Source organism: Maniola jurtina, chromosome 4 (assembly GCF_905333055.1).
Source record: "Maniola jurtina chromosome 4, ilManJurt1.1, whole genome shotgun sequence".
Lineage (NCBI taxonomy): Eukaryota > Metazoa > Arthropoda > Insecta > Lepidoptera > Nymphalidae > Maniola > Maniola jurtina.
Genome location: NC_060032.1, coordinates 8,000,022 through 8,023,909, shown reverse-complemented (window position 1 = coordinate 8,023,909; position 23,888 = coordinate 8,000,022). Strand labels below are relative to the sequence as shown.

At 35.7% G+C, this 23,888-nt stretch overlaps 2 protein-coding genes across 2 annotated transcripts in view; one reads left to right on the top strand and one right to left on the bottom strand.

The window, feature by feature from the left end:
- The window catches only part of LOC123864434 (EF-hand domain-containing protein 1-like), an 80,683-nt gene that overhangs the window by 1,536 nt on the left and 55,259 nt on the right, over positions 1-23,888 (top strand). The window contains exons 2-4 of the mRNA XM_045904853.1: positions 230-425; positions 1,144-1,360; positions 17,722-17,877. Coding sequence (XP_045760809.1) covers positions 238-425; positions 1,144-1,360; positions 17,722-17,877 — 561 coding nt within the window. The 5' untranslated portion in view covers positions 230-237. The remainder of the gene's footprint in view (positions 1-229; positions 426-1,143; positions 1,361-17,721; positions 17,878-23,888) is intronic.
- Positions 1-23,888, bottom strand: part of LOC123864435 (pseudouridine-metabolizing bifunctional protein C1861.05) — a 154,060-nt gene that overhangs the window by 128,955 nt on the left and 1,217 nt on the right. The gene's annotated exons all lie outside the window — the stretch shown is intronic.

The following is a 23,888-nucleotide window of genomic DNA, read 5'->3' as shown; positions in this document are numbered from 1 at the left end:
AGACATTTCATCACAGCTAATACTTAAATAAAACGCAATAAAACCTCAATTGGTGACAGAAAGGCTGGCTCATTTTTTTGCACAAAGGATCAGCGTGGCTGTCTGGCGCAGTAATACAGCAGCCAGTTTTCTTTGCACCATTCCTCCACGTGGACATGATTTGTACAGTAATTAGATACTTAAGGCTAACTTTTATTGTTATATTTTCAATAAAAAAATGTTTCATCAGCTTTGAACATGGCGTGGGGTTTACCGAAACTGCCAGGGCTGACGTTCGCAGACCCAACGAAGACCCAGCATCACATGCGAGGCTCACTAAAGTACTACCAAGGATATCGATTCCCAGACACCACGGTTAGAGCTCCCGGTGGTACCGCTACGGATGTGGATAGCAACGCTTTCGCTTTACCGGAAGATACTATAATGTAAGTTTTTTTCTTAAATTTCTCGTTACCTAATGTAAACTAATTCGGGATTCAGATGGGATTGCGAACAGATGAAGATGTTAGAGAATTTAGATCTTAGGCTCACTAGAATACGTTGGTGAGATTTGGAATAGGTATACTATAGTATCACATTACAGAGAAAACTGTATGATATTGAGTCTCATCATAATTCGTAATATTTGACGGAAGTTCTATTGGGAGTTAGGTAGGTACACTCGCAATACGTAGCCAAGTTTATTAAGATTGCTTGTATTATTGATATTGTCTTCAAATATAATACCTAATGAATCCATTTTGATAGATTTAAAGTAATATTGGTGTAAAGGAAACCTGTGTGAAAAATTACAGCCGTCCTGTGATGCCACCGAGGTCGTGACCTATTATAGACCCCAAAGTAATCGGGATAAGCCAATAACTCACTATCGACGTGAATAATGACGGTTCCAATATGAATGTGGCCCATGAAACTAATACCATAAAGTATCACGCAATAACTCTGTCAAACCAACTAAAGTAGCGAAGCCAAGTTTAAGATAAAGTGGATTTAATCTAATATTATTTTTTTATACCTATCGCTTATACGGGCATGTGTTTGGGTCATCCATATGCACCGTGCGGCGGCGTCGTGGGTGCATTTAAGCCCAGAATAAGTCTTAATTGTATCATATTTTACAGTGATGAAGTATATATTTTCTAGCTACGACCCTTCACTAACCTACGGCAGAGTGAAGCAGCCAGCGTTGCCAGCTGTGATACCACATTGGGTGCATTACGACAAACGGTGCTTGAACTTTACGGCTTTCTTCAAACAGCCGGTCTATGACAACCCTGATGAAAACTATAGAGTCCGAATTGTTAACCTGGTGTACTTTCTCGAGGACGATACCCTTACAGTGATGGAGCCACGAGTTAAGGTATAGAACCTACGATAATTTTCTGCACAGTAGGTTTCAAATTTATTGGCATATAGCGACCGTCTGCACCTTCATTCACTACGCAAAAAAATAAATCCTTATTTATGTCCTATCCTGTGGGGATTTGGAAAACTTCAGTCTTATTTCTTACTAGATGACATTGGGTTGACTATAGGGTTTTTTAATCAAGCAGGAACTCTTTAACTCTCCAGGATAAACAGTAACTTATTTGTTAATTCAGGGTATATATAAGTTATTAACTTTCCACAACGAAATCGGTTCAGTTATTATGGGCGTGAAAGAGTAACAAATATCCGAACTTTCACATTAATAATTGTGATGTACTCCTCTAGTATATTATGTACCTACTTTAGGCATGATTTATTTTATGCCGAGAACGGGCAGGGCTGGGTCGCGTCCGGGCAATCGTCAATACGTCAACACATTTGCGGTCGGTCTCGTTATCATTATATTTCAACTTGTCATGGACTCACTCACTACTGAGTACATAATCTGCTCTCAAAATGAGAAGGGTTAAGATTATAGTACACCACGCCGCGCTTGCCAAATTGGAAGAATGCACACACTTTTTAGTACATTGTAAAAAACTCTCAGGCATGCCGGGTTTCTTCACGACCTTTCCTGAGCTTTCCCTTCACTGTAAGGCAAGTGATACCTTTATTATTTAAAATGCACATCAAAAACGCATAGTTCCGAAACATTAGAGGTACATCGAGGATCGAACCTTGGACCCTGAACAGAAGGCAGTCTTACGAGTAGTAAGACTATCATAGGTCTGCAAGCATAAAAGGACCAGTGCTGACATTTACGCGGGCATACTCAAGGACATTTCTTGCCGCGAAGCTCTGCAAAACTACCTCCATTAGAAACTAGTAGATGGTCACAAGCATACTCAACATGCCGCTGTAGGTTACCACATTATAAGTATGTACCTACCTACGTATTCAAATTAAGGCCACCATTAGGAAGTCGGGGTGTATAATCTATTTAAATATGTAGCTACTTATGTATATCATAGTTACGTCGAAGAAATTACTTTAAAAGATTAACAGCAAGTTCTCAGAAAACAAAGCGCAAAGCTGTTTGAAGTTCTAATTACTCCGTTCGCTTAACCTGAGTACTCACAAAGCGGGAACTTGAACGGATAACAGTGCAAGAGCTTTGCGCTGAAACGTGTTACTGCCCTATTTTAAATGGCTTTCCATTCGGTGCGGGCGTTTCAAAGTTTACTAGTTAACCATATTAAATGTATAAGTATTAAGTAGTGAAATTATTTTTCAATAACGCAACAAATTCCTGAAAAGGCAGCAAACCATTGGCGATTTCTCTGTGGCTGCAAATGTTCATTAATGGCGGTAATCATTTAACATCAGGGTCGGCTGCTCGTTTTCTCGCTATGTAGTATTTAAGTATATGGAAATGACGTTACGTAAGCAATATCCAAGATTGATTAATTATTTATTAGAATAGAATAAATTTTTATTTAAATAAATTTTTACAAGTGCTTTGGAATCGTTAAAATAGTTTAACTACTATTAAGAGGAAAACCTATGCGAATGACATTGACGATTTCCCCTTCAAACTAGCAATTTTGACATGTCATGACCCTCTATTGACAATTAATCAAGCAGACATTTCAATCTGCGAAATTTACGCGGACTTTTAGTATTTTGACGTAGGAGGGTAAAAGATCCAGTACATGAACGAATAAGGACTACCCTGACTTTGACCTAAAATTAAGATATATGAGAATCGTTCTATATATAATTTTTATATTTTTTTTTATCTGTGTCTATACACAGTAGGTATACACTCTTAAATTATTTAAATATCAAAAACGCAAAAAAATGCGTGGTATTAATTATTATAAATTATTTTATTTAACAAAAGGATAAATTGCCAGTAAATGAACTGGGAATTTCAGTGAATGAACGAACTCTATCTAGTGCATAAACTCTCGATTCCTATTAATAAATTCTTAAGTATATTTTCGCCTTGGAATTTTAAAAAAAATGTCAGATTTTCAGTTTTTGACTTATTGTATATTTTTTTCTACATTTTGCGCGATAAATCAAAAACTATTTTACATAATAATAATAAATAAAACCTGTTTTAGAAGACTGCAAGTTACAATAGAGCCGCTTGGAACAATTTTTTTTGCTGTTTCTTCTGGTAATATTCACAATGCAGAAATAATAATCATCATGGTGTTTAGATGGTTTGCGCCAAATTATAAAATTTTTTTTTAGTAAAAGTAGTTAACTATTCTTATTTGCTCATAAACGCAACGAGGAAATACAGCTTCCACATATAAAAATTTGAGTCCAGGCCTTGCTGTTAGCTGCTAATGGGTTCTCAAAGTAGCCCGAGTATGCTTGTTTTACTGGGCACAAAAGGAAAGAATGAAAGGAGCTTACCCAGTACATCTTAAAAGATCCGTTATAGATACATGCATCCTGCCATGCCTTACCTATGCCAGCCAAACATGGGTCCAGACAAAGAATATAAAAAGAAATAGTGACTTGCTAAAGGGCGATGGCAAGGTGCATAAATTAAGCAAAAAATATTCAAAGTGAGAATTGAAGACATAAGAAAAAAGACAAAGCCTACAGACACCTTGAGACATGCCCTAAAACTGAAATGCAAATGGTCATATTGTATCGATTTTTACAGATGAAAGAAAGACAGGTAGGTAGACCGAAGACGCGTTGGTCTAATGCTATTGTGCAAATCGCGAGAGAAAATTAGCTTGATAGTACCAAAGACAGAGAGAAATGGGGATACCCAAGAGGGATCCATATCCAAGAAAGCAGAATACCAGAATAAATATAAAAAAAATTCAAAAGAAAAATAAAACCGACTTCAAAATCACAAACACTAAAAAGTAAAAAATAATTTAAGTTATTGTGGTTTTTGAAGTCGGTTTTATTTTTATTTTGAAAATTTTTTATTTCAAAATTTTTAGTGGCCCCACTGTACTATAATAATATGACATGCCCAGCTAAAACCCTACTGTTTACTAAGCAATTACACTGATCGCGAGCAATTTGCTCTTATCCATTGAGGAGTTCTGTTCTCCATCTCAGAAGATATTCATCAGAACTTCATCAAATTTATATGGGACCACCTGCAAAGTATACCTAGCTTTTCAAAAAAAAAAATCCAGATCGGTCCAGGCGTCTTTGAGCAATCGGTGAACATACATTAAAAAAAAAATTGAATTTGCTCTTATCCATTGAGGAGTTCTGTTCTCCATCTTCAAAGATATTCATCAGATCTTTACCAAATTTATATGGGACCACTTGCAAAGTATACCCTATCAAACAAAAAAAAAATCCAAATCGGTCCAGGCGTCTTTGAGTAATCGGGGAACATACATAAAAAAAAAAGATACCAACGAATTCAGAACCTCTTCCTTTTTTTAAAGTCGGTTAAAAATATACTAAGATTTACTAACATGGTGTTATACCATAGAGTAGCAAACAGAGGCAAAGCTTCTAAGAAGCGAGCAAAATTTATAACTATTTTGGTAGGGCTGGCACTGGAGGATACAATTTAATTAACAATAGTTATTTGTTCAACAAGATGGTAAAGTTTGTTTTTGTTGTGATTGCCTAGTTTAAATATCGATCTTTAAATATCGATCGATAGATCTAAATATCGATTTTGAACGAAATCGGTCAATTTAGAAAGAATTATAAATGGTGCCAACTTTTTTAAATTTTGGTTACAGGTTCCTATTTTGTGATCCCAGGGAGCTCTAAATATCGATTTTGAACAAAATCGGTCAATTAACAAAGAATTTCAAAATGGCGTCGACTTTTTTAAATTTTGGTAACAGTTTCTTATTTTGTGATCCCAGGGAGCTCTAAATATCGATTTTGAACGAAATCGGTCAATTAACAAAGAATTTCAAAATGGCGTCGACTTTTTTAAATTTTGGTAACGTTTCTTATTTTGTGATCGCAGGGAGCTCTAAATATCGATTTTGAACGAAATCGGTCAATTAACAAAGAATTTCAAAATGGCGTCGACTTTTTTAAATTTTGATAACAGTTTCTTATTTTGTGATCCCAGGGAGCTCTAAATATCGATTTTGAACGAAATCGGTCAATTAACAAAGAATTTCAAAATGGCGTCGACTTTTTTAAATTTTGGTAACAGTTTCTTATTTTGTGATCGCAGGGAGCTCTAAATATCGATTTTGAACGAAATCGGTCAATTAACAAAGAATTTCAAAATGGCGTCGACTTTTTTAAATTTTGGTAACAGTTTCTTATTTCGTGATCCCAGGGAGCTCTAAATATCGATTTTGAACGAAATCGGTCAATTAACAAAGAATTTCAAAATGGCGTCGACTTTTTTAAATTTTGGTAACAGTTTCTTATTTCGTGATCCCAGGGAGCTCTAAATATCGATTTTGAACGAAATCGGTCAATTAACAAAGAATTTCAAAATGGCGTCGACTTTTTTAAATTTTGGTAACAGTTTCTTATTTCGTGATCCCAGGGAGCTCTAAATATCGATTTTGAACGAAATCGGTCAATTTACAAAGAATTTCAAAATGGCGTCGACTTTTTTAAATTTTGGTAACAGTTTCTTATTTCGTGATCCCAGGGAGCTCTAAATATCGATTTTGAACGAAATCGGTCAATTAACAAAGAATTTCAAAATGGCGTCGACTTTTTTAAATTTTGGTAACAGTTTCTTATTTCGTGATCCCAGGGAGCTCTAAATATCGATTTTGAACGAAATCGGTCAATTTACAAAGAATTTCAAAATGGCGTCGACTTTTTTAAATTTTGGTAACAGTTTCTTATTTTGTGATCCCAGGGAGCTCTAAATATCGATTTTGAACGAAATCGGTCAATTAACAAAGAATTTCAAAATGGCGTCGATTTTTTTAAATTTGGTAACAATATCCTGTTTTGTGATCCTAGGGATCCTCAGATATTGATTTTGAACAAAATCTATGACAGTTCAAGAAAATAGATTTTAAACACTATTTAAATTATTATCATTAACATTAAATTAAATGAAAACACGACGCGCGACGTGTACTGCAGCCCCTGAGCTTGAGCACAGGCCGAGCCGGTATAAACCGATTTCTCTCCGTACGCGACGTAGCGCCTGTGCTCACGCACACACGCGCCTCAAGCTTGTAGTAGTGTACCTATCGTAGCGCGCTTGTATGAAGCTTTGACTCTGTTCGCTACTCATGTGGTTATACAACGCAATACCACACTAACAAACACTCGTACAAACATACAGACAAGTATATACTCACACACACTCACACACACACATGGACGCACGCACACGCACTTTTGAACGGTTTGAACGGAACACGGTTTTGAAATTGAAATTGAAAAAAGTGTAAGAATTTGTAAGAAAATATTTAAAAAAGGTATATCAGCCGGTTTTTTATTCCAACTCTTAATACATGTAAAAACGTCCAATCTGTTCATTTACTTGAGCCTTTACCCTAGTACCTAATTATATCGACCGCCCCATATCAAAACAAAGTAAATGTCATTTTTCCGAAAATCGTTTTATGTCATAAGCCTAACTTTCATAGTATGTCCCGTTGTATTGTAAGGACACCCACATTAAAGTAAAATTAAAAGCTAGTAAGTCGCTTTGACCATTTTAAAACATAGTAAGTCTATGAACTGGCTAGGTTTTTTATAGATTAATGCGCCTTACTAAGTTTTTCAAAGGAATTAGATAAAATAAAATAAATATCACCCATTATCTAAATACCATGTCAAAACAGTAAATACTTAATGATGCATTAAAACTTAAAAGTAAGATAGGAAAAGTCAATGACCTCTACATGTCAACTGTTAAATATGGCTTGCAAGGGAAATACTTTGCATACTTACATAATGTTTTTAAGGTTCCATATCTCAAAAGGAAACACGGGACCCTTATAGGATCACTTTGTTGCCTGTCTTTCTGTCCGTCTGTCCGTCTGTCGTGTCTGTCAAGAAAACCGATAGGGTATTTCCCGTTAACCTAGAATTATGGGCAGGTAGATAGGTCTCAACTCTCATAGCCCAAGTAAAGGAATAAATCCGAGAACAAATTTCGTGATTCTAGATCAACGGGAAGTACTGTATAGGTTTTCTTGACGGACGGACGGACAAATGGACAGACAACGAAGTGATCCTTTAAGAGCTCCGTTTTTCATTTTGAGGTACGGAACCCTAAAAAAGAAAGTGATGCACATCTAATGAATAAATGTGTAGGCCAGTCTTCACACTAAAATATTTAAACCCCTTTAATTTAAAAACTGTCATAGCCTAGTGGTTAGAACGTCCGCCTCCTAATCGAAGGTCGGGGGTTCGATCCTGGAATCACGCACTACTAACTTTTCAGTTATGTGCGTTTTAAGCAATTTAATATTGTATATCAAATCTTTGAAAAGAGCAACCGCCGAGTTTCTTGTTGAAGACTACGGCCTAAACTTCTCTTGAATTTAAACCACTTACTAGGTTTTGATCTGAGAAAGAAATTTGACATTAATTGACAAAATTGAGAGACCTAAGCTTGTATAAGAACACAGAAGTGTCATAATTCGTGTTCACTTTGCCTAACGTCTCTCGGAGAGCAGAGAGAGATTTAAACTGTTTCTTATAATCACTGGCCATATTTCAAATGCGAAAGTGTGTTTGTTGGTTTAATATTCAATCACGCTGCAACGGAGCAACCAGTCGACGTGGTTTTTTGCATGGATACATTTAAAGACCTTGAGAGTGACATCTCTCTCCGCATCGTATTCTTTATTGCTGAGGGTTGTGACCTCTTTCCATTATTCCTACATCTAATGGTAGGTTTTCTTGGGATAATAATGCGGTGGGTTCAAAGAGCCTACGGAACTCGACTAGAAAAACGAGATTTTGACTCTTAGTTTTAACGGTTATGAATTAGTTATTATTATCAGTGATAAAATTGATTAGGGCTGCCAGGTAAAATGACATTTATCTCGGAAAATCAAAGAGTTTCCACGAGATTTTTTCCAAGTTTGCGCTACTAAGTACATATATTATGAAGAGGAAAGGTTTGTTTGTTTGTTATCGATAAACTCTGAAACTACTGAACTACTTGCACTAAAGACATAATCATCAACATCAACCGACAGACGTCCACAGTGAACATAGGTCTTTAATAGGGTCTTCCACATGCTACGGGTTTGCGCCGCCTGAATCTTTGCGCTTGCGCTTGACGACAATCATGCTTTAAAGAAAGCAATGATGAGGTCCAAGTTGGAGCACGCTTACCTGGAAGATGCCTATTCACTCTTGGCTTGCAGGTATCTATGGTATATATGGCAGGAAACACGGCCGCCGAAATGGCGTTCCAACCTTTAGGCTCTCCCCATTGCCCGCAGCATGAATCTGAGCTTCCTTATGATGGTTATATTATGTACATATAATATCTCATAAGAAATCTCTAACACACAATCCAGCTAAGTAAGTCCAATTTCGAAAAAAGCTAGCTAGCCGACAAATCTAACTCAGGCAGCCTTCGGGAACCTTCGAGATGTCTCTGTCCAAAATTCCTCAATGCTTGAAGAACAGTCTTTGAATAGTGCATATTGTCAGTGATGAAATATGGATCCGAAATATAGGTCTTTTTTTTGTACACAGGAAATGCCTGACGCATACCCCTCCGTCATGTGGGGCTTGCACCAAACTTGCACTACTACGAAATCCATTTCGGAACACGGCACCCGGAACGAGGCGCGCTATCTCCTAACATAGGTATAATACCTATTTAGAACACTTACTATCTGTCATCATAATCTATGACAACCTCCGAGTATTTACCTGGTAAAACCGTAACTTTAGAATAAAATTTAGTATATAAGCAGGCTTCATTTAGAAATGAAAAAATCCCTATTTTATTTTTCAACGATTATAAACACAACTTTCATTCAAAAATAATAAGCTTATATTATATGATCAAACGAACTTGCAAAGTGAAGTTCGATCGATATTATATGAGTACGCTTCATTCGAAGATATAACTAACAAAATGGTAGTACCTTTACCTTGCAGGCAACACTTCGCACTTTTAGAAAAGAGAAAGTCAATTTATTTTATCTCTTGTGGGTAGGCTCTGTGACGGTTCGTCATTCTTTTTAGAGTAAGTAAATAACTACCAGGAACAAAATTTTCCTGATAAGGGTTTGGGTTCGGGAGGGTGTATATATCTTCGAATGAAGCGTACTCATATAATATCGATCGAACTTCACTTTGCAAGTTCGTTTGATCATATATTATATTTCGTCGCTTCATTCTTCAGATATAACTAACAAAATGGTAGATGTTTAGAGAGGAAAATTTTGCATACTTAAAAGTGAAAAATAAACAGCCAAACAGTAAACAGTGTTTAGCTAAACAAATCACATTTTATATTAGGTAGCAAAATAAATCTTACACATTTATTTGATAGGTATACAAAGAAAGGTAAGTTTTTAAACCAACTAGGTAAATAAGTCATTACTTATTAGAAATTCTATATTGTAGTCAATTCCTGTCACTAGGAAAACCTAATTACGTTTCCCTAGGTAATAAAATAGACTTGGCCAAGACACCGTCATCTAATACTCTGCGATGGTAAAATTTGGCAAAGGACAGTGAGCTGCTTGTCCAACCGACAGTTTTCCTAATGGTATCCACCGAAATACCGGAGGCGCGCGGCGCGGATGTGGCAGCGTGGCGCATGCTGTGCGCGCTGACCACCGCCACAAACACGCCACTTTCGTCCAACACTTGTTTAATCCACCTGCTGATGGTTTGGGCGGTCGCGGGCCTGAACGGTCGTTTGAATGTTAATACCAGGTTATTCGAAGTTACTGATCTAATCTTCTTGGTGAGGAATAAATAGTCCTCTATGACGGTAGCGAGACAAATGACCTATTCTCATTAAAATAAGGTAAAAACAATACCGGCTGCTCACTTCCAGCTGCAGAAGTTTTAATTACGTCTGATATCCCGATTACGATTAACGCCCGTGAGACCTAAGTACTTATCAATATATTATCCAATTTTATTAGTGAAAGAGTTTGTCCTCGATGTGCTGTGCACAGAGCAAATATCAATTTTTCGGTGATTTTCTCTAACGAAAGATTGGGTATCCAATTGGCGATATTTAATACTAACTGTGGGTCTCAAGTGGATGAATACTTCGATGTGGCTGGTCTTAACTTATAGGCACCTTTAAGTAATCGTTTCCCCGTCGCTGGTAGTTAAATCACTAGGTACCTAAAGTAAAGACCGTGCGGAACGGTGGGTGCAGGGAGCAGTATGCGGCACCTTTATTAAATTGTTCAGTTAAAAATATCATTATAGACGAAAGTGAACACTTGTAGGGGTCGAGTTTATTACCGAGACAGAACTGCCACCATAATTTATAGGTCCCGCTGTATTGATCTAAAGTATTTTTAGATAAGGATGCCATGATTAAGTCAAGTGCCTGTTTTCGCAATAAGCTCCCCAGCCTGCCCCGGATGCGTCTCTGAAAATTTCCAAGTCAAAATTAGGACTCATAAGTGTATTTGATGTGGTACTGAATGTTATTCGACTGCCACATCAAATCTGGCAAGATATCCACGTTGGATTTTAAAACTTACATCGTAACTTTTGTGCTTATTAAAAACCAGGCATTTCAGTCTTTCTAATTTCTTCGTATATAACCAGCCATATCTTGCAGCTGGGCAGACTGAGGTGAGAACACCTATTAGTTGAGCGAAATCCCTAATAGTACCATTCGGTAGGTATAAAATTTGTTAAGGTCCAGCTTGCACTTTAACAAACATCCCATACAAACTAAACAAACAAAGGCATTTCGTGGCTATTTATTGTAATATAAAGTGATGTTTATTATTATGTTTTTTTTTTTTTTTTTTTTTTTAAATAAATGGATGTTTACCAAAACTGTACAAATAGATTTGTTACAGAACCTAGTTTATTTTCACAAAAATTTTTGATTGAACTTAGGCTTTATTCAATACAACAAATCGTGTTATTAATATGATTCGTAAAACTAGGTACGGGAGATTGATCACTACAAAATAAATAAAATAGTTTTTGTAAATATGATACATTAAATGTTGAGACGAAAGATTGATTTATTTTTAAACACGTATTCAATTACGTGAAAGTCTTTTCTATGATGGTAAATTTGTAGCTTGAAATCTTAGATTTCTTGGTTTTAGTGGAAGCTTACCCTTAACTAGGTTCAAAATATTGTTTCGCTTATCTGAGGGAAGCGATATTGTCCTATCAACTGTGTTGTACATAAACCCTAAAAACCTGTTGAGGGTGTAAATTACTTTTATCGTAATTAATTACGAAACCTAAACAATTTAGTAACCTTACAGTTTCGTTTACGTTTCTAAGACATTTGTCAAAGCTGTCCACATGCACTTAATGTCGTCTAAATACACGACTGATTGAAATGCGATATATCCGCATACCTTAGATAACTAACTACCTCCTTCATTATTAATTTTGTAAACGTTAATTAGGGTAGGTAGGTAAGGTAATTAATTTTGTGAACATAGACCATAAGGCCGTTTTCCCACTAGACACGGCACCACATTTTTCCCGTCTGCTTGTGTCCTGGTGTCAATGTCATTTTTGTTCTCGTTTGTCGTGTGGTGCGGTGTCGTTCAGTGGGTAAACGGTCCATAGAAATGTATGGCACTCGGAGTCGTCACAGTATTATGTCGTGCCGTGCGGTGTGCACTGTGCAGTGGAGAAACGGCGTAAGGCATCACATTTAACTCGTAAGTTAGGTATTATTTGCGCATTTCCGTTTTCGAATTGAAATCGTAAATATTTATGTTGGGCACACGTTACTGGGACCAGTAAGTAGGACTCTTTAAGATCTATGGTGGCCATGAAGCCGTTTTTTGGTATCATTTTGATGCCGTTCTATGATCTTCCATCTTAAAATGAGAATTGGAAACGTATTAATTTAACTGTCAAAGATTGAGAATAAACCTATGGCCGCCGTTAGATTTTTGAAGCTAAAAAGGTGTTAGAAATAAACTGATCTTTTTGAGGTTTACACTTTCTAATAGCTCCTAATTCGAATAATTTCATAATGGCCAATGCCATTTCCCGTTTTTCTCCAACTGAGAAGGTATTATGAGGGATATCATATTGCACTACTTTATGAGTGAATGGTAGGTAGGTATACCGTAACCGTTGCGAACCCAATCTAAAACTACAGAATTTTTAGTAATCCTAAGCCAACAATTATTGTAATGCTGCAGTTTGCCAGCGTGTACCTGTGTTAGCGCCGCGTTGGGGCGCGCCTGTTGGTGGCGTTCGTCGCGCTTGGAGACAAAGATGAGTTCCGCGTTGACGGTGGCGGCTGCGTCATCGGCCGTGCGCGGCGGTTCTGGGTTCGGACTTCGATGTCAAAGTTTTCCCTTTTTTGATTTGGAGTCCCTGTTTCTCAATGGCCTTTGAGGCTTTTATTTTTTCCAGGTACTTAAGTGTATTTCCGAAAGGAGTTACAGATATTGGTCCCGAATTACAGATAAAAAGGATTTATCTAGTCCCGGGTGATCAGTTTCGATCTTACTTGTGTCTCAGTAAAGTGAAGATCGATAAGTATTCAGAAGCTATCCGATAAAAATTTTAAACGCTTGTACCTTGTCACCATCGGTCAATAACAAGGTCATCGCTTTATTTATGGCCGTTATACCTAGGCCCAACTGATCCTGCCTCGACTGAAGCTTTCTGTCTCGGGCCCTTACAATATCCGCGACAGCGGCAGATATATCTGTATTTAAATTCGGAGCTTTTAACAGTTTGCCATTTTTTGGAGTCACGTACTTTAAAATTGGGAGCCATCGCTGCGCCAATTTACCATGAATGTTGGGACTATAAGCCGGTATATCGTCCGCTGCGTCCCCCAAAGCATGTTATAATTCCGGCTCGAGTTCCGGCACCGACCGGCTCGCTGCATGCGTCTTGTGACGACGACGGAACAATTTCATCCACAGCTACGCAAGCTGACGGAGGCGGAGCCTTTGGCTGTTGTGGTGACAGCGGCGATGGCGTTGGCGAACGAGATAACAGGGGCGGTGCGTTATTGTTTTTATTTGACCCTTGTGATTTTTAAAACGAGAGAACGGTGTTAAAAGTTAAAATTTTGACGGTAGATTGAAATAATATTCTAGCAATAAATCTACCGAATTAAACATTCGGGAACAAAAAACGAGAAAACGGTGTTAAAAGTTAAAATTTTGAGGGTAGTTTGAAATAATATTTTAGCAATGAATCTACCGAATTGAACATTCGGGAACAAAGGGTGTTATTGGCATCCGCTGAACCATCGTGTTAACCCGCAGTTAACCGCCAGGTCAGCCTACAGATACCTTCACTTGTCCGGTTAAGTCGACCGGCGCTAAACCCGCCTGGGTTGATTTTTAGTGTCATGCTTGTCCTTCGTGCTAACCCTCAGTTAACCGCCAGGAAAGCCTACCTGACACTTTACGCACGCCAGGGAATTACACACTGTAAAGCATTGTTAAAGTACTTACATATATTGTCCTCGGAATCGGACGATGAGTACACAAATAATCGCCTATGAGTACACAATTAATTGCCTATGTTTTCTCTCACTTTTCCTCTTAATTTTTTCACTATGATATTTAATTTATTCTTAATTTTTTCACTATGATATTTAATTTATTATTTTAATTTGAAGCGTGCGCTTGTTGCCTCGCACGGAAAAAGAATGACGAACCGTCACAGAGCCTACCCACAAGAGATAAAATAAATTGACTTTCTCTTTTCTAAAAGTGCGAAGTGTTGCCTGCAAGGTAAAGGTACTACCATTTTGTTAGTTATATCTGAAGAATGAAGCGACGAAATATAATCATTTTAAATAATATTTTGCGACGAAATGACGCGCACAGTCCTTCCGCCATGACAGTCCAGTGGACACTGAATTCCATAGAGCGCCTGCAAGAAAATAAATAGCACAGGAAGTTTTTTGGTTAGTTTTAGATTATTTAAGAAACGAAAAACATTTAGTATAAAACTAACAGTTAAAATTGATTGCTAAACCTAAACATATCATTTTCTGGAGGTTGGCTTCAAAGTATCAAGATGTTAAAGAAAACTTTTACAGAACAAGTTGCGAACAGCAATGTTTTCAACTTGGTTTTTTTTTATTATTGGGATAATGTATACTAAATTAAAAAAGGCCCTTATAATCTTCACAAACTGAAGTTTTTAATTGCATGTATTTAATAGCTGTTAATGCTTTAGAAAAATAAACAATTTACTTCAAAGTACAGCATTTTTGCGATTTGTCAAATAGCAATTACCTTAAAACTTGATTTTTTTATAAAAGTAGCTTTAAGTTGTCAAAGTTTCCTAAGTTATGCGCGTGGAGCCGTTTTTACATGTTACTAATACTCAGAAATAGAGCAATTTTTATTGTCCTAACCACTGTAAAATTTTTATAAAATACTTAGTAAAAATTTTATGAACGAACCAACAACATTCAAATCTGCCAGGGATTAGTTTAACTCGGTTGCAAATTGAAGTAGATTGAGAGAGATATACATGCTTAGCATTTTTATAAAATTTTCAGAAGTAAAATTTGTAAGTTACCTACTTTCCATGGAAAAACTTGCAGAGATAGACTTTCTGCGACTGTTTATACAGTGTAATTTACGTGCAAGTGCGTATTTGACCTATAAAATGGAAATCAAATCATAATTAGTAACTTCTGCTGCTGAATCTGATATTCTAGGCATAGGATAGGCTGTTACATTACAATTATATTACATTACATAATGAAATAGGAAAGTATAGATATGACACTATGATTTTTTTTATCCATAACATTATAATAATACTATTTCATTATAAGTATGTATTATTCATAATATTAACAAATAACCTTTGTGTAGTTTGAATAGCCTCCGATTTTCTTTACTTTAATTGTAATAAGATCGTGTAAAATCTTCTTACACGTTGGGTGATTTTAGGGTGAGCGTCACCGACATAATATTGATAGTGCTTGGGGTGCCAATAGTACTAAAAAAATACTTACGACAGTGCTTTTAATTTATAAATTACTAGAGGATGCCCGCGACTTCGTCGACGTAGATTTAGGTTTTTAAAGATCCAGTGGGAACTGTCTGATTTTCCGGGATAAAAAGTTACCTATGTCAATGACAGGGACGCAAGCTACCTCGGTACCAAATTTCATACAAATCGGTTAAGCGGTTGGTTTTTTAGGAATCCCGTAGGAACTCTTTGCTATTCCGGGATAAAAAGTAGCCTATGTCCGTCCCCGGGATATAAGCTAACCCTATACCAAACGTCAGAATTGGTTATACTCTTGGACCGTGAAAGACAGACAGACACACTTTCGCATTTATAATATTAGTATAGTATGGATAAAATTTTAATATTTGGTGCTACAGTTACTTTGAAAATCCAAAAACCCACTGCTGTTTCACTTCTGTCGGCAGATCTCACTGCCTACTGCGAGCCTAAGCATTTTCGAATGGCTCCTTCGTCTGCCTTGGGCTTTACGTAATTACTTTAAGTTTCCAAGTGAAGTACCCTTATTTCTTGTTTGTTGTACAAGAATACTTTCTCTACAGTTCTTGATTAACTCAACAGCAAGTCGTAGCAAATAAAGCGTGAAAGTGTTAGAAGTTCTAATTATTCCCTCAGATCAACTAGAGTTTATAAAGTTTATTTTGCAAAGTGAGAAGTTGAGGACTGACAAGGTAATAGTGCCCGAGTTGTGAATGAAGGTTGAGGTGGACCCTGTTTCAAACGACTTGTCCGTACGTTTTCTATTAATTTTCATTGCCAAGTCAGTTAACCTTAATTAGAATTGGTACGAATAAGAGTAATAGTTCCTCTTCACTTCCAAATTATAGTGCTGGGAATAATAACATGATATTCCAATATTAAGACGAAGAATCAGAATCTGATTCTACGTGTTACCTATTGACGAGTATGATTATAGAGTTGACTTGTGCGGTTGATTATATAATTTACCTCGTATATTAGAAAAGTTTGTTTTATCTAATTTCAAAGTAGAACACGATTATCACTTTGATAGCGTTCAGATATTGTATTTTTTATTAAAATTCTTTCAGCAAACTATAATTATTATCCGTCCTCCATAATAATGCTATGTACATTTTCTTTTGCTGAGAAAATTATTTTTCTAGTAGATAGGTACATTATTTTATTTAATACTACTTCTTCGTGAAAACTTAGGTTTTTCTTTTTCATGCGATTTAAATTGCTTTCTTATTTTGTTGAGTTTTTAAAGAACCTTATAAGTTATACTATTAAATAATAGCAACTACGTAGCTAATCAGTGAAATAAACTGAAAGTGGCTTTAAGAAAACATTTTATGAGAAGACAATGATTCTTTTAGGTTAGAGTACTTTGTTGAATTCTCGTTTGCCTCAAGAAAATTTCTTTTGTTTTCTTTACAGACTCCATGCAATTCTTAAATGATATTAGAGAATAGAACGGAGCGCGCAAAGTAGAAAGGATTTTATGAAACTTTTCCTATTTTAAAGTGTCTAAAATTTTTATAGATTTGATAACTTTGAAATGTGTTCAAAGTTATCATATCTTTATACCCTTATCGCTTTTGTGGCTAAGTGGTATTTAAGTTAGTTCCAAGGTGGTTCCAAGTTATATTCCGATAATAAGTAATATGTATTATTATGGAAATCGGAAGTATAAAACAGAAGTAGCTGTATATTCTATTGATATGTATGGCAGGGACATCGTTATAAAATGCCATGATGTTATACCTTTTTAGAATTCCTTATCCTAAGGGTTCAATGGGACCCTATTACTAAACATCTGCTGTCCGTCCGTCCGTCCGTCTGTTAGCAGACTGTATCTCGTGAACCACAATAGGTAGAGATTTGAATGTAGAAAATGTACCTATATTTCTATTCCCGCTATGACAGCAAATAATAAAAAATTCAGATAATCACGCGGATTTAGGTTATTCAAAAATTCAGTGGAAATTTTCCGGGACAAAAAGTAGCCTATGTCCATTCCCGGGATGCATGCTTTCTCTGTACCAAAAGTCAAAATCGGTTGAATGGTTGGGCCTTGAAAAGCTAGCAGGCAAACAGACAGACGTTTCGCATTTGTCAGTATTAGTAGGTAATACATATTATTAGTATTTAATGGAGTATGGATTATTAAATAAATAAATATAAAATTATTTTATTATTAGTGTAAGAATACGAGTAGCCTTAATAAAAATTAAACGTAGAAATTACATTAACAATAATGTCCTACAGAATTCGGGATTATGGCAAGGAAGAATTGTGAAGCGAGGCAAGATACCCAAGAATGATCTCGGAGAATATTGGCACTGGAAAGATCTGGACATCGGGAAGGACTTTTGTATCTACGGCAAAGTGTTTCACACGGTCTCTTGCGACCTGTTTACTAAGGTAATTCTTTTTAAATATTAATAGCGAGCAAACGAGCAGGCACGTCACCTGATGTTAAGTGATTACTGTCGTCTACGAAAATTTGTAGCACCAAAAGAACTGCCAGTGCGATGTCAGCCTTTCAGAAATTATTTGATCCACCGCTTGAATTATATTGCCCCTTAGCAACTTAAACTTAGATGTATATTTATAGACAACTCATGTTTAATTTCATTTTACTGTATTATTAGGCTTGCGCTTGACGACAATCATCACTACTCATATTATAAATGCGAAAGTGTGTTTGTTGGTAGGTATATTGGTTGTTGGTTTGTCCTTCAATCACGTCGCAACGGGGTAACGAATCGACGTAATTTTTTATAGTTATAAAAATAAGACCTGAAGAGCGACATACGGGGTAGACATCCTGGAAATCCAAGAGTTCCCACTGGATTTTTAATAAACTAAAACCACGGGAATGAAGTCGCGGGTATCAACTAGCAAGTGACGGAGACTGGCCGCACGTGGAAGATGTTTGAATAATTCTGAACAAAAGTGTGCTGTATAATTGCCACTAAAATAAAGTTTTTTGCTTAATAATTTTTACATTGATTGTTCTGAATAACTTGTAACCCAAAGTATTTAAAAGTCGCCGTTTTTATTATTTGTATTCCCACTAAAGTTTTTTAAATTTATTTCAGTGCTTAACTCATATCTATTCAGTATTTTGAAACCTGTAACTTGAATTTACCACTCGTTTAACTACCCTTTAAATATCGGTATATTACGTGGTTGAAAAATAAGTATTAGTTCATCATACTTTAACTAACTGTTTTCGATTCCCGATGTTAAAAAAGCATGTTATTTATGACGGGTAGTCATAAATTAGTAGATTAAAAAAAGTTAGGGGATTAATATTTTTAATCGGTCCGTACCAGGCCGGATCAGCTAGTTTTAATATTACATATTGGGCACTGGGCATTCTGCCAGCCACGATATTATACCTACATAAAAAACTTTTTGCGAACATTACACGTCAAAAAACCATTATTATCTACTAAAAATTACTGCGTACAAAAATGAAATAATTTACAGCTAATACTCTCGGTTAACATTTAAGATATGTTTTATTTTATCCTGAAAAACAATAGGGGTTTTTAGCGATAGACAATGATTTTTTTAATAGATATCACACGAAAGGCGAAAGTTTGTGTGTATATGTGTGTGTGTGTGTGTGTGTGTGTGTGTGTATGTTTGTTACTTCACGCAAAAACTACTAAATGGATTTGACTGAAATTTGGAATGGAGATAGATAATATCCTGGATTATCACATAGGCTACTTTTTATCCCAGAAAATCAAAGAGTTCCCACGGTATTTCGAATAATCTAAATCCACGCGGGCGAAGTCGCGGGCATCGGCTAGTTACTCTATACAATTATTTTTATTTACAAAAGTTTTACTATCCGATTGCGTGTAAAAGTATACTAATAAATAGTTTGTGAGATGGAGGAAGGAATTCCTCAATGAGTAACAGTAATCAAGCGCGATCAGTATTAAAATTAACTTTTAACCATACATAATTATATACTTATACATAAGCAATGTAGATCTGAATATTCAAAGGAACACGACAATATACTCGTAAGTACTATAAAAGACCTTATTCCTAAAATTATGTGACGGCATTGCATATCCCGTTTTTATTTTTGGTCTAGACAGATAAACTTATATTGCAGATAGAGTAGTCTTTTACCGTTACGAACACTCGCTATTTGTATATTCACTTCATTTAAGGTGAATCATCATAGTTAAATCGAGTATTTTTAGTTCAAATGTCAAGTTTTTTCATACATAAATCTACAGCCACTGTTCCAAGCGGAAAACTTATGAAATTAGGTAAATGAGAGGTACTGAATTTTTGACTTTAAATCAAGGAAATTCAGTTTCACTTTACTTTGACGTTGTGTGTGACTCTGTTATTGTGTTTCGACGATCAAATTCTATCAACGTTGTTGAGATGTAATATTCAATACTAAGTAAGCATACTGTTATAGTCGCGGGGTGGCGTCGCACTTATTGTTTTCTCAGTCTTGGAGAAGAAGTTTTTGATTAGAAAAAAAAAAGAATGGATGAAAAATTAAACTGTGTTACAGCAATCTATGTGCTTACATAAGATTTGTTTAAAAAATTGCAAATATTTGGTTAGGTTTAGATTTAGGTTATTTATTTAGAAAATAGGATACTATAATAAAAAAAAAAGATTTACGATTCAAAAATTTTTTATATGATTCAAAATAATTCAAAACATGTAGTGCTTGTTATAAGGCACTGGGGAGCTGTTATGAGGCATGGTACGTGAGAATTCACTTTAACAAATTATTACTTTAAACATAAAACCATCTTTAAAGAATACAGGTGCATCTGTGTGAAATAGCAATTTGCAAAAATCTTTGAATAATACAGTAAGAAAGAATAATAATGTAACACGGTTCGGTAATTCATGCTTACGGTTTTTTGTCGTAATAAGGTAAATTAAAGAAATATACGTACTGAGCGTTAAATTCGTCTTAGTTTTTAATCTGACATTTTTAAGGGGATTTTATAGGTGATCCAGGTTATAGGTGATATGCCAGCCACATCCTTACTAACTAAATCAAAATCAAACTATTATTAAATCCAGAACATTAATTAAAAAATAATACCTAATTTGAGAGAATCACTAAAGATTTTGCACACTTTCACTGACGAATTTAAAATTAATTACTTATCAGGGCTCTCTCCGTCACTCGCTTCATACAATCGTAGTTCCAATTTCATTTGAATATTAAGCAACCAAAGTCCATGAAATTTCGCAGACATATTCTAGTAATATCTGTGCCTGTGGTGTTTTAGATTTTTCTAAAAATATGTAGTTTTAAAATTACAGGGGCTCAAAGATTTGTAATATGTAAATTTTTAAGACCGTGTAACTTTGAAATTGAATATTTTAACAGAAATCTGGAAAACCACAAACATAGATATTAGTTTCTAGAATATGTCTGCAAAATTTCATGGACTTTGGTTGCTTATATTCAAATGAAATTGGAACTACGTTTGTATGAAGCGAATGACGGAGAGACCCCTCTTAAGTGTCTAATAATTTATAATAGGTCACGTTCATATCCACCATATTCGGTTATAGTGATAATTTCACCTCAGAAGGCCAAAGACACCTCATTTAAAAAAATAAAAGTAGTGTGGCAGTTATGAGGGAACCGAGCGAGGGTCTAACATACAAAAATATTATGTACCATTACATTACATTACATATATACTTACTGCTAAACTCATATATCCCTTCCGTTGTCTGCTAAAAAGGTATTTTGCAAAAGTTACCTATTTATTCACTTTGCGTAACCCATTCAGTGTGATACACCGACTAGATTATGACCTTTTGTCGCTTTTTGCTCCTTCACATAGAATCATTTGAGAAGGGTTGTTTTATCTTCGTTCATCGAGGCGAGTATCTGCCCAACGACAGACACTTTTCATTTTATATACCTATCAAATATTTGAGTTATTTATAAATAATTGTACTGTTCATTTTAGCGATATACTATTCATCTTCTTATGTGCCTAAGCTGAAATTATATGCAAGCACATCACTATACATTACTGTATCTGTATAACTATAGCTATGGAATTACCTAGAAATATAGCTATATAAACATTCTGTTATTATCTCTATCTATTAAATCAGTTCAGTATTTAAAAAAAATATCGACGAAACGTTGTCTCTATTTTTCAGTCTTTGAAATATAACTTGAAGCCTATTTTTCTAAGCTTTCTAAATGAATTTTTATTATTATTTAAGTACATACTTACTTGATTTTGCCAATATAATATATTATGTTTTATTAAAACAAGCAATACCTACCTATTATTAGTAGGTAGGTAGGTTATTACCTACTATATATAATGTGAATCTAACTCAGAATACCTACCTATTAATATTTTGTCTCTACTTGAGAAAATGGCCGGGCTTCACACTACTCTATTATCACAAAATGACCTTGTTTTGTGGTAATAGATAGATGCAATAATTTATATTGTTAATTCTTTAACTCAAAATTTGAGTTTCCATTTTATTAACCCCCGACCCAAAAAGAGGGGTGTTATAAGTTTGACGTGTGTATCTGTATGTGGCATCGTAGGTCCTAAACGAATGAATCGATTTTAATTTAGTTTTTTTTGTTAGAAAGGTGGCTTTATCGAGAGTGTTCTTAGCTATAATTCAAGAAAATCGGTTCAGCTGCTTGAATGTTATCAGCTCTTTTCTAGTTTTCTTTCTTATAGAGGTTTTTGTGTCGGGGGTTTTTTAAAATTTTGAGTTGTCTATATAACGGCCAGTTCAGACATGCGGAAAACATGCGACTATCTGTCCTTACGCGCCACATTAATTTGCTTGTTACAGCCACGCGATTTACCTGTAGAATGTGGATATGTAGAGAGAGGTGGCGTGTCACCACACATATACGAGTACAACCACAGAACAATGAGTATATCTCATTCGTCGTCTCTTTGTTATGATAAGTTAAACAAATTGAACATCCTCTGGGCAGGTCGTAGTAAAAGTACCATGTAAACACCGACGCTGCGCGAATCTATTTTACGTCATATCGGTCGAATTGTTGCAGACAGGCATGAATGAATAAATATCTGTCTCAAAATTTGCAATAAAATAAACAAAAGTAAAACTATAAAACTATTTAAACTGCGCGGTATGACTATGTGCGAATTTTAACGCGTCTGAATAATTGGCCATTAGCCCTAATTCACACGAGCTTTATAAAAGCGTTGCGTTAAAACCCGGCGTTGGCGAGTATTAACGTTGTATGCGTTTAAAAAGCTTTGTCGTGTGAACAGATACTTGGAAATGCATTTGTTCTATTTGAACGCTTTTTTAACGGACGTTAAAAAGCTTTTGTATGAATGAGGCCTTGGGGTAAGCCCGCACTACGAAATTTCACCGCGCGAATTTTCTCGCAGAATTCTGTAACATAAGAAAAATCTACGACACAGCAGCCGCACGCGCCTGCGTAAAAATATGCGCGAATGGCTTCATAAAATTTCCACAATTTGGCTTCATAATATATTCCACAGAATTCTGCGCGAAAAATCGCGCTGTGAACTTTTATAATGTGGGCTTACCCTTGGTCTCACTCACCGCCCACGCACGAATGTGGCCCATTGAACCGGATTGCTTATGAACTTTCATAGCCCTTGCCTCCGTCACACTGGAGAGAGGTTTGAAAAGGGTTGCTTCTCGAGTATATTACAAATTGGGAGACATTTTTCATTTCTCGTATAACTTTTGACAATCACCCACTCATTCTTCTAAGAGTTTTCCTATTATAGAGCAAGATTCCGGAACCGCCAGACCTTACTTAGATATTTTCTGAGAAGCAAAATGTGTGGGATAGAGTACTGTTAGTGTGCAAGTTAATTAACTTGCGAATACCTGCTAAGTGCTAATTTGTACCGTGAGCCAATTTACAGTTGAAAAAAAATTTGGTTAAACCACTCGAAGTACGTGTTAAATAAAATCATTATAAGCCTTCTTCTTATAAGTATTATTAAGCATTATTCTTGGAATTTTTTTGAAAAAATTACCGTTTCAAAAATAGTGACCTCCAAAGATTTAAGAAATTAGGTAGCATACTAACTACTACATAGCTACCGAAAAACGTGCGTTGAAAACCTTGCCTATGCGATTTCTGACTTCTGATACGCCATTCACCTTTTTCTTTAAATACATTATTATGCTTCTTTATACTTATTACAATTGAAAATCGGTAGGTTTCAGACTTCTTTTTCGACGATTTCAAAGTTCTAGGCTGATGTTCGATGGAGCCATCTAACATCCCAAACTATTTAAGTACCTTCTTACCACCTACTTAAATCAAAAACTCAATAATAGGTACGAGTGTTACGAATAGATATTAAACCTCTTTAAGATGCATGAGACGGGTCTGCCCGCGAAATTCAAAA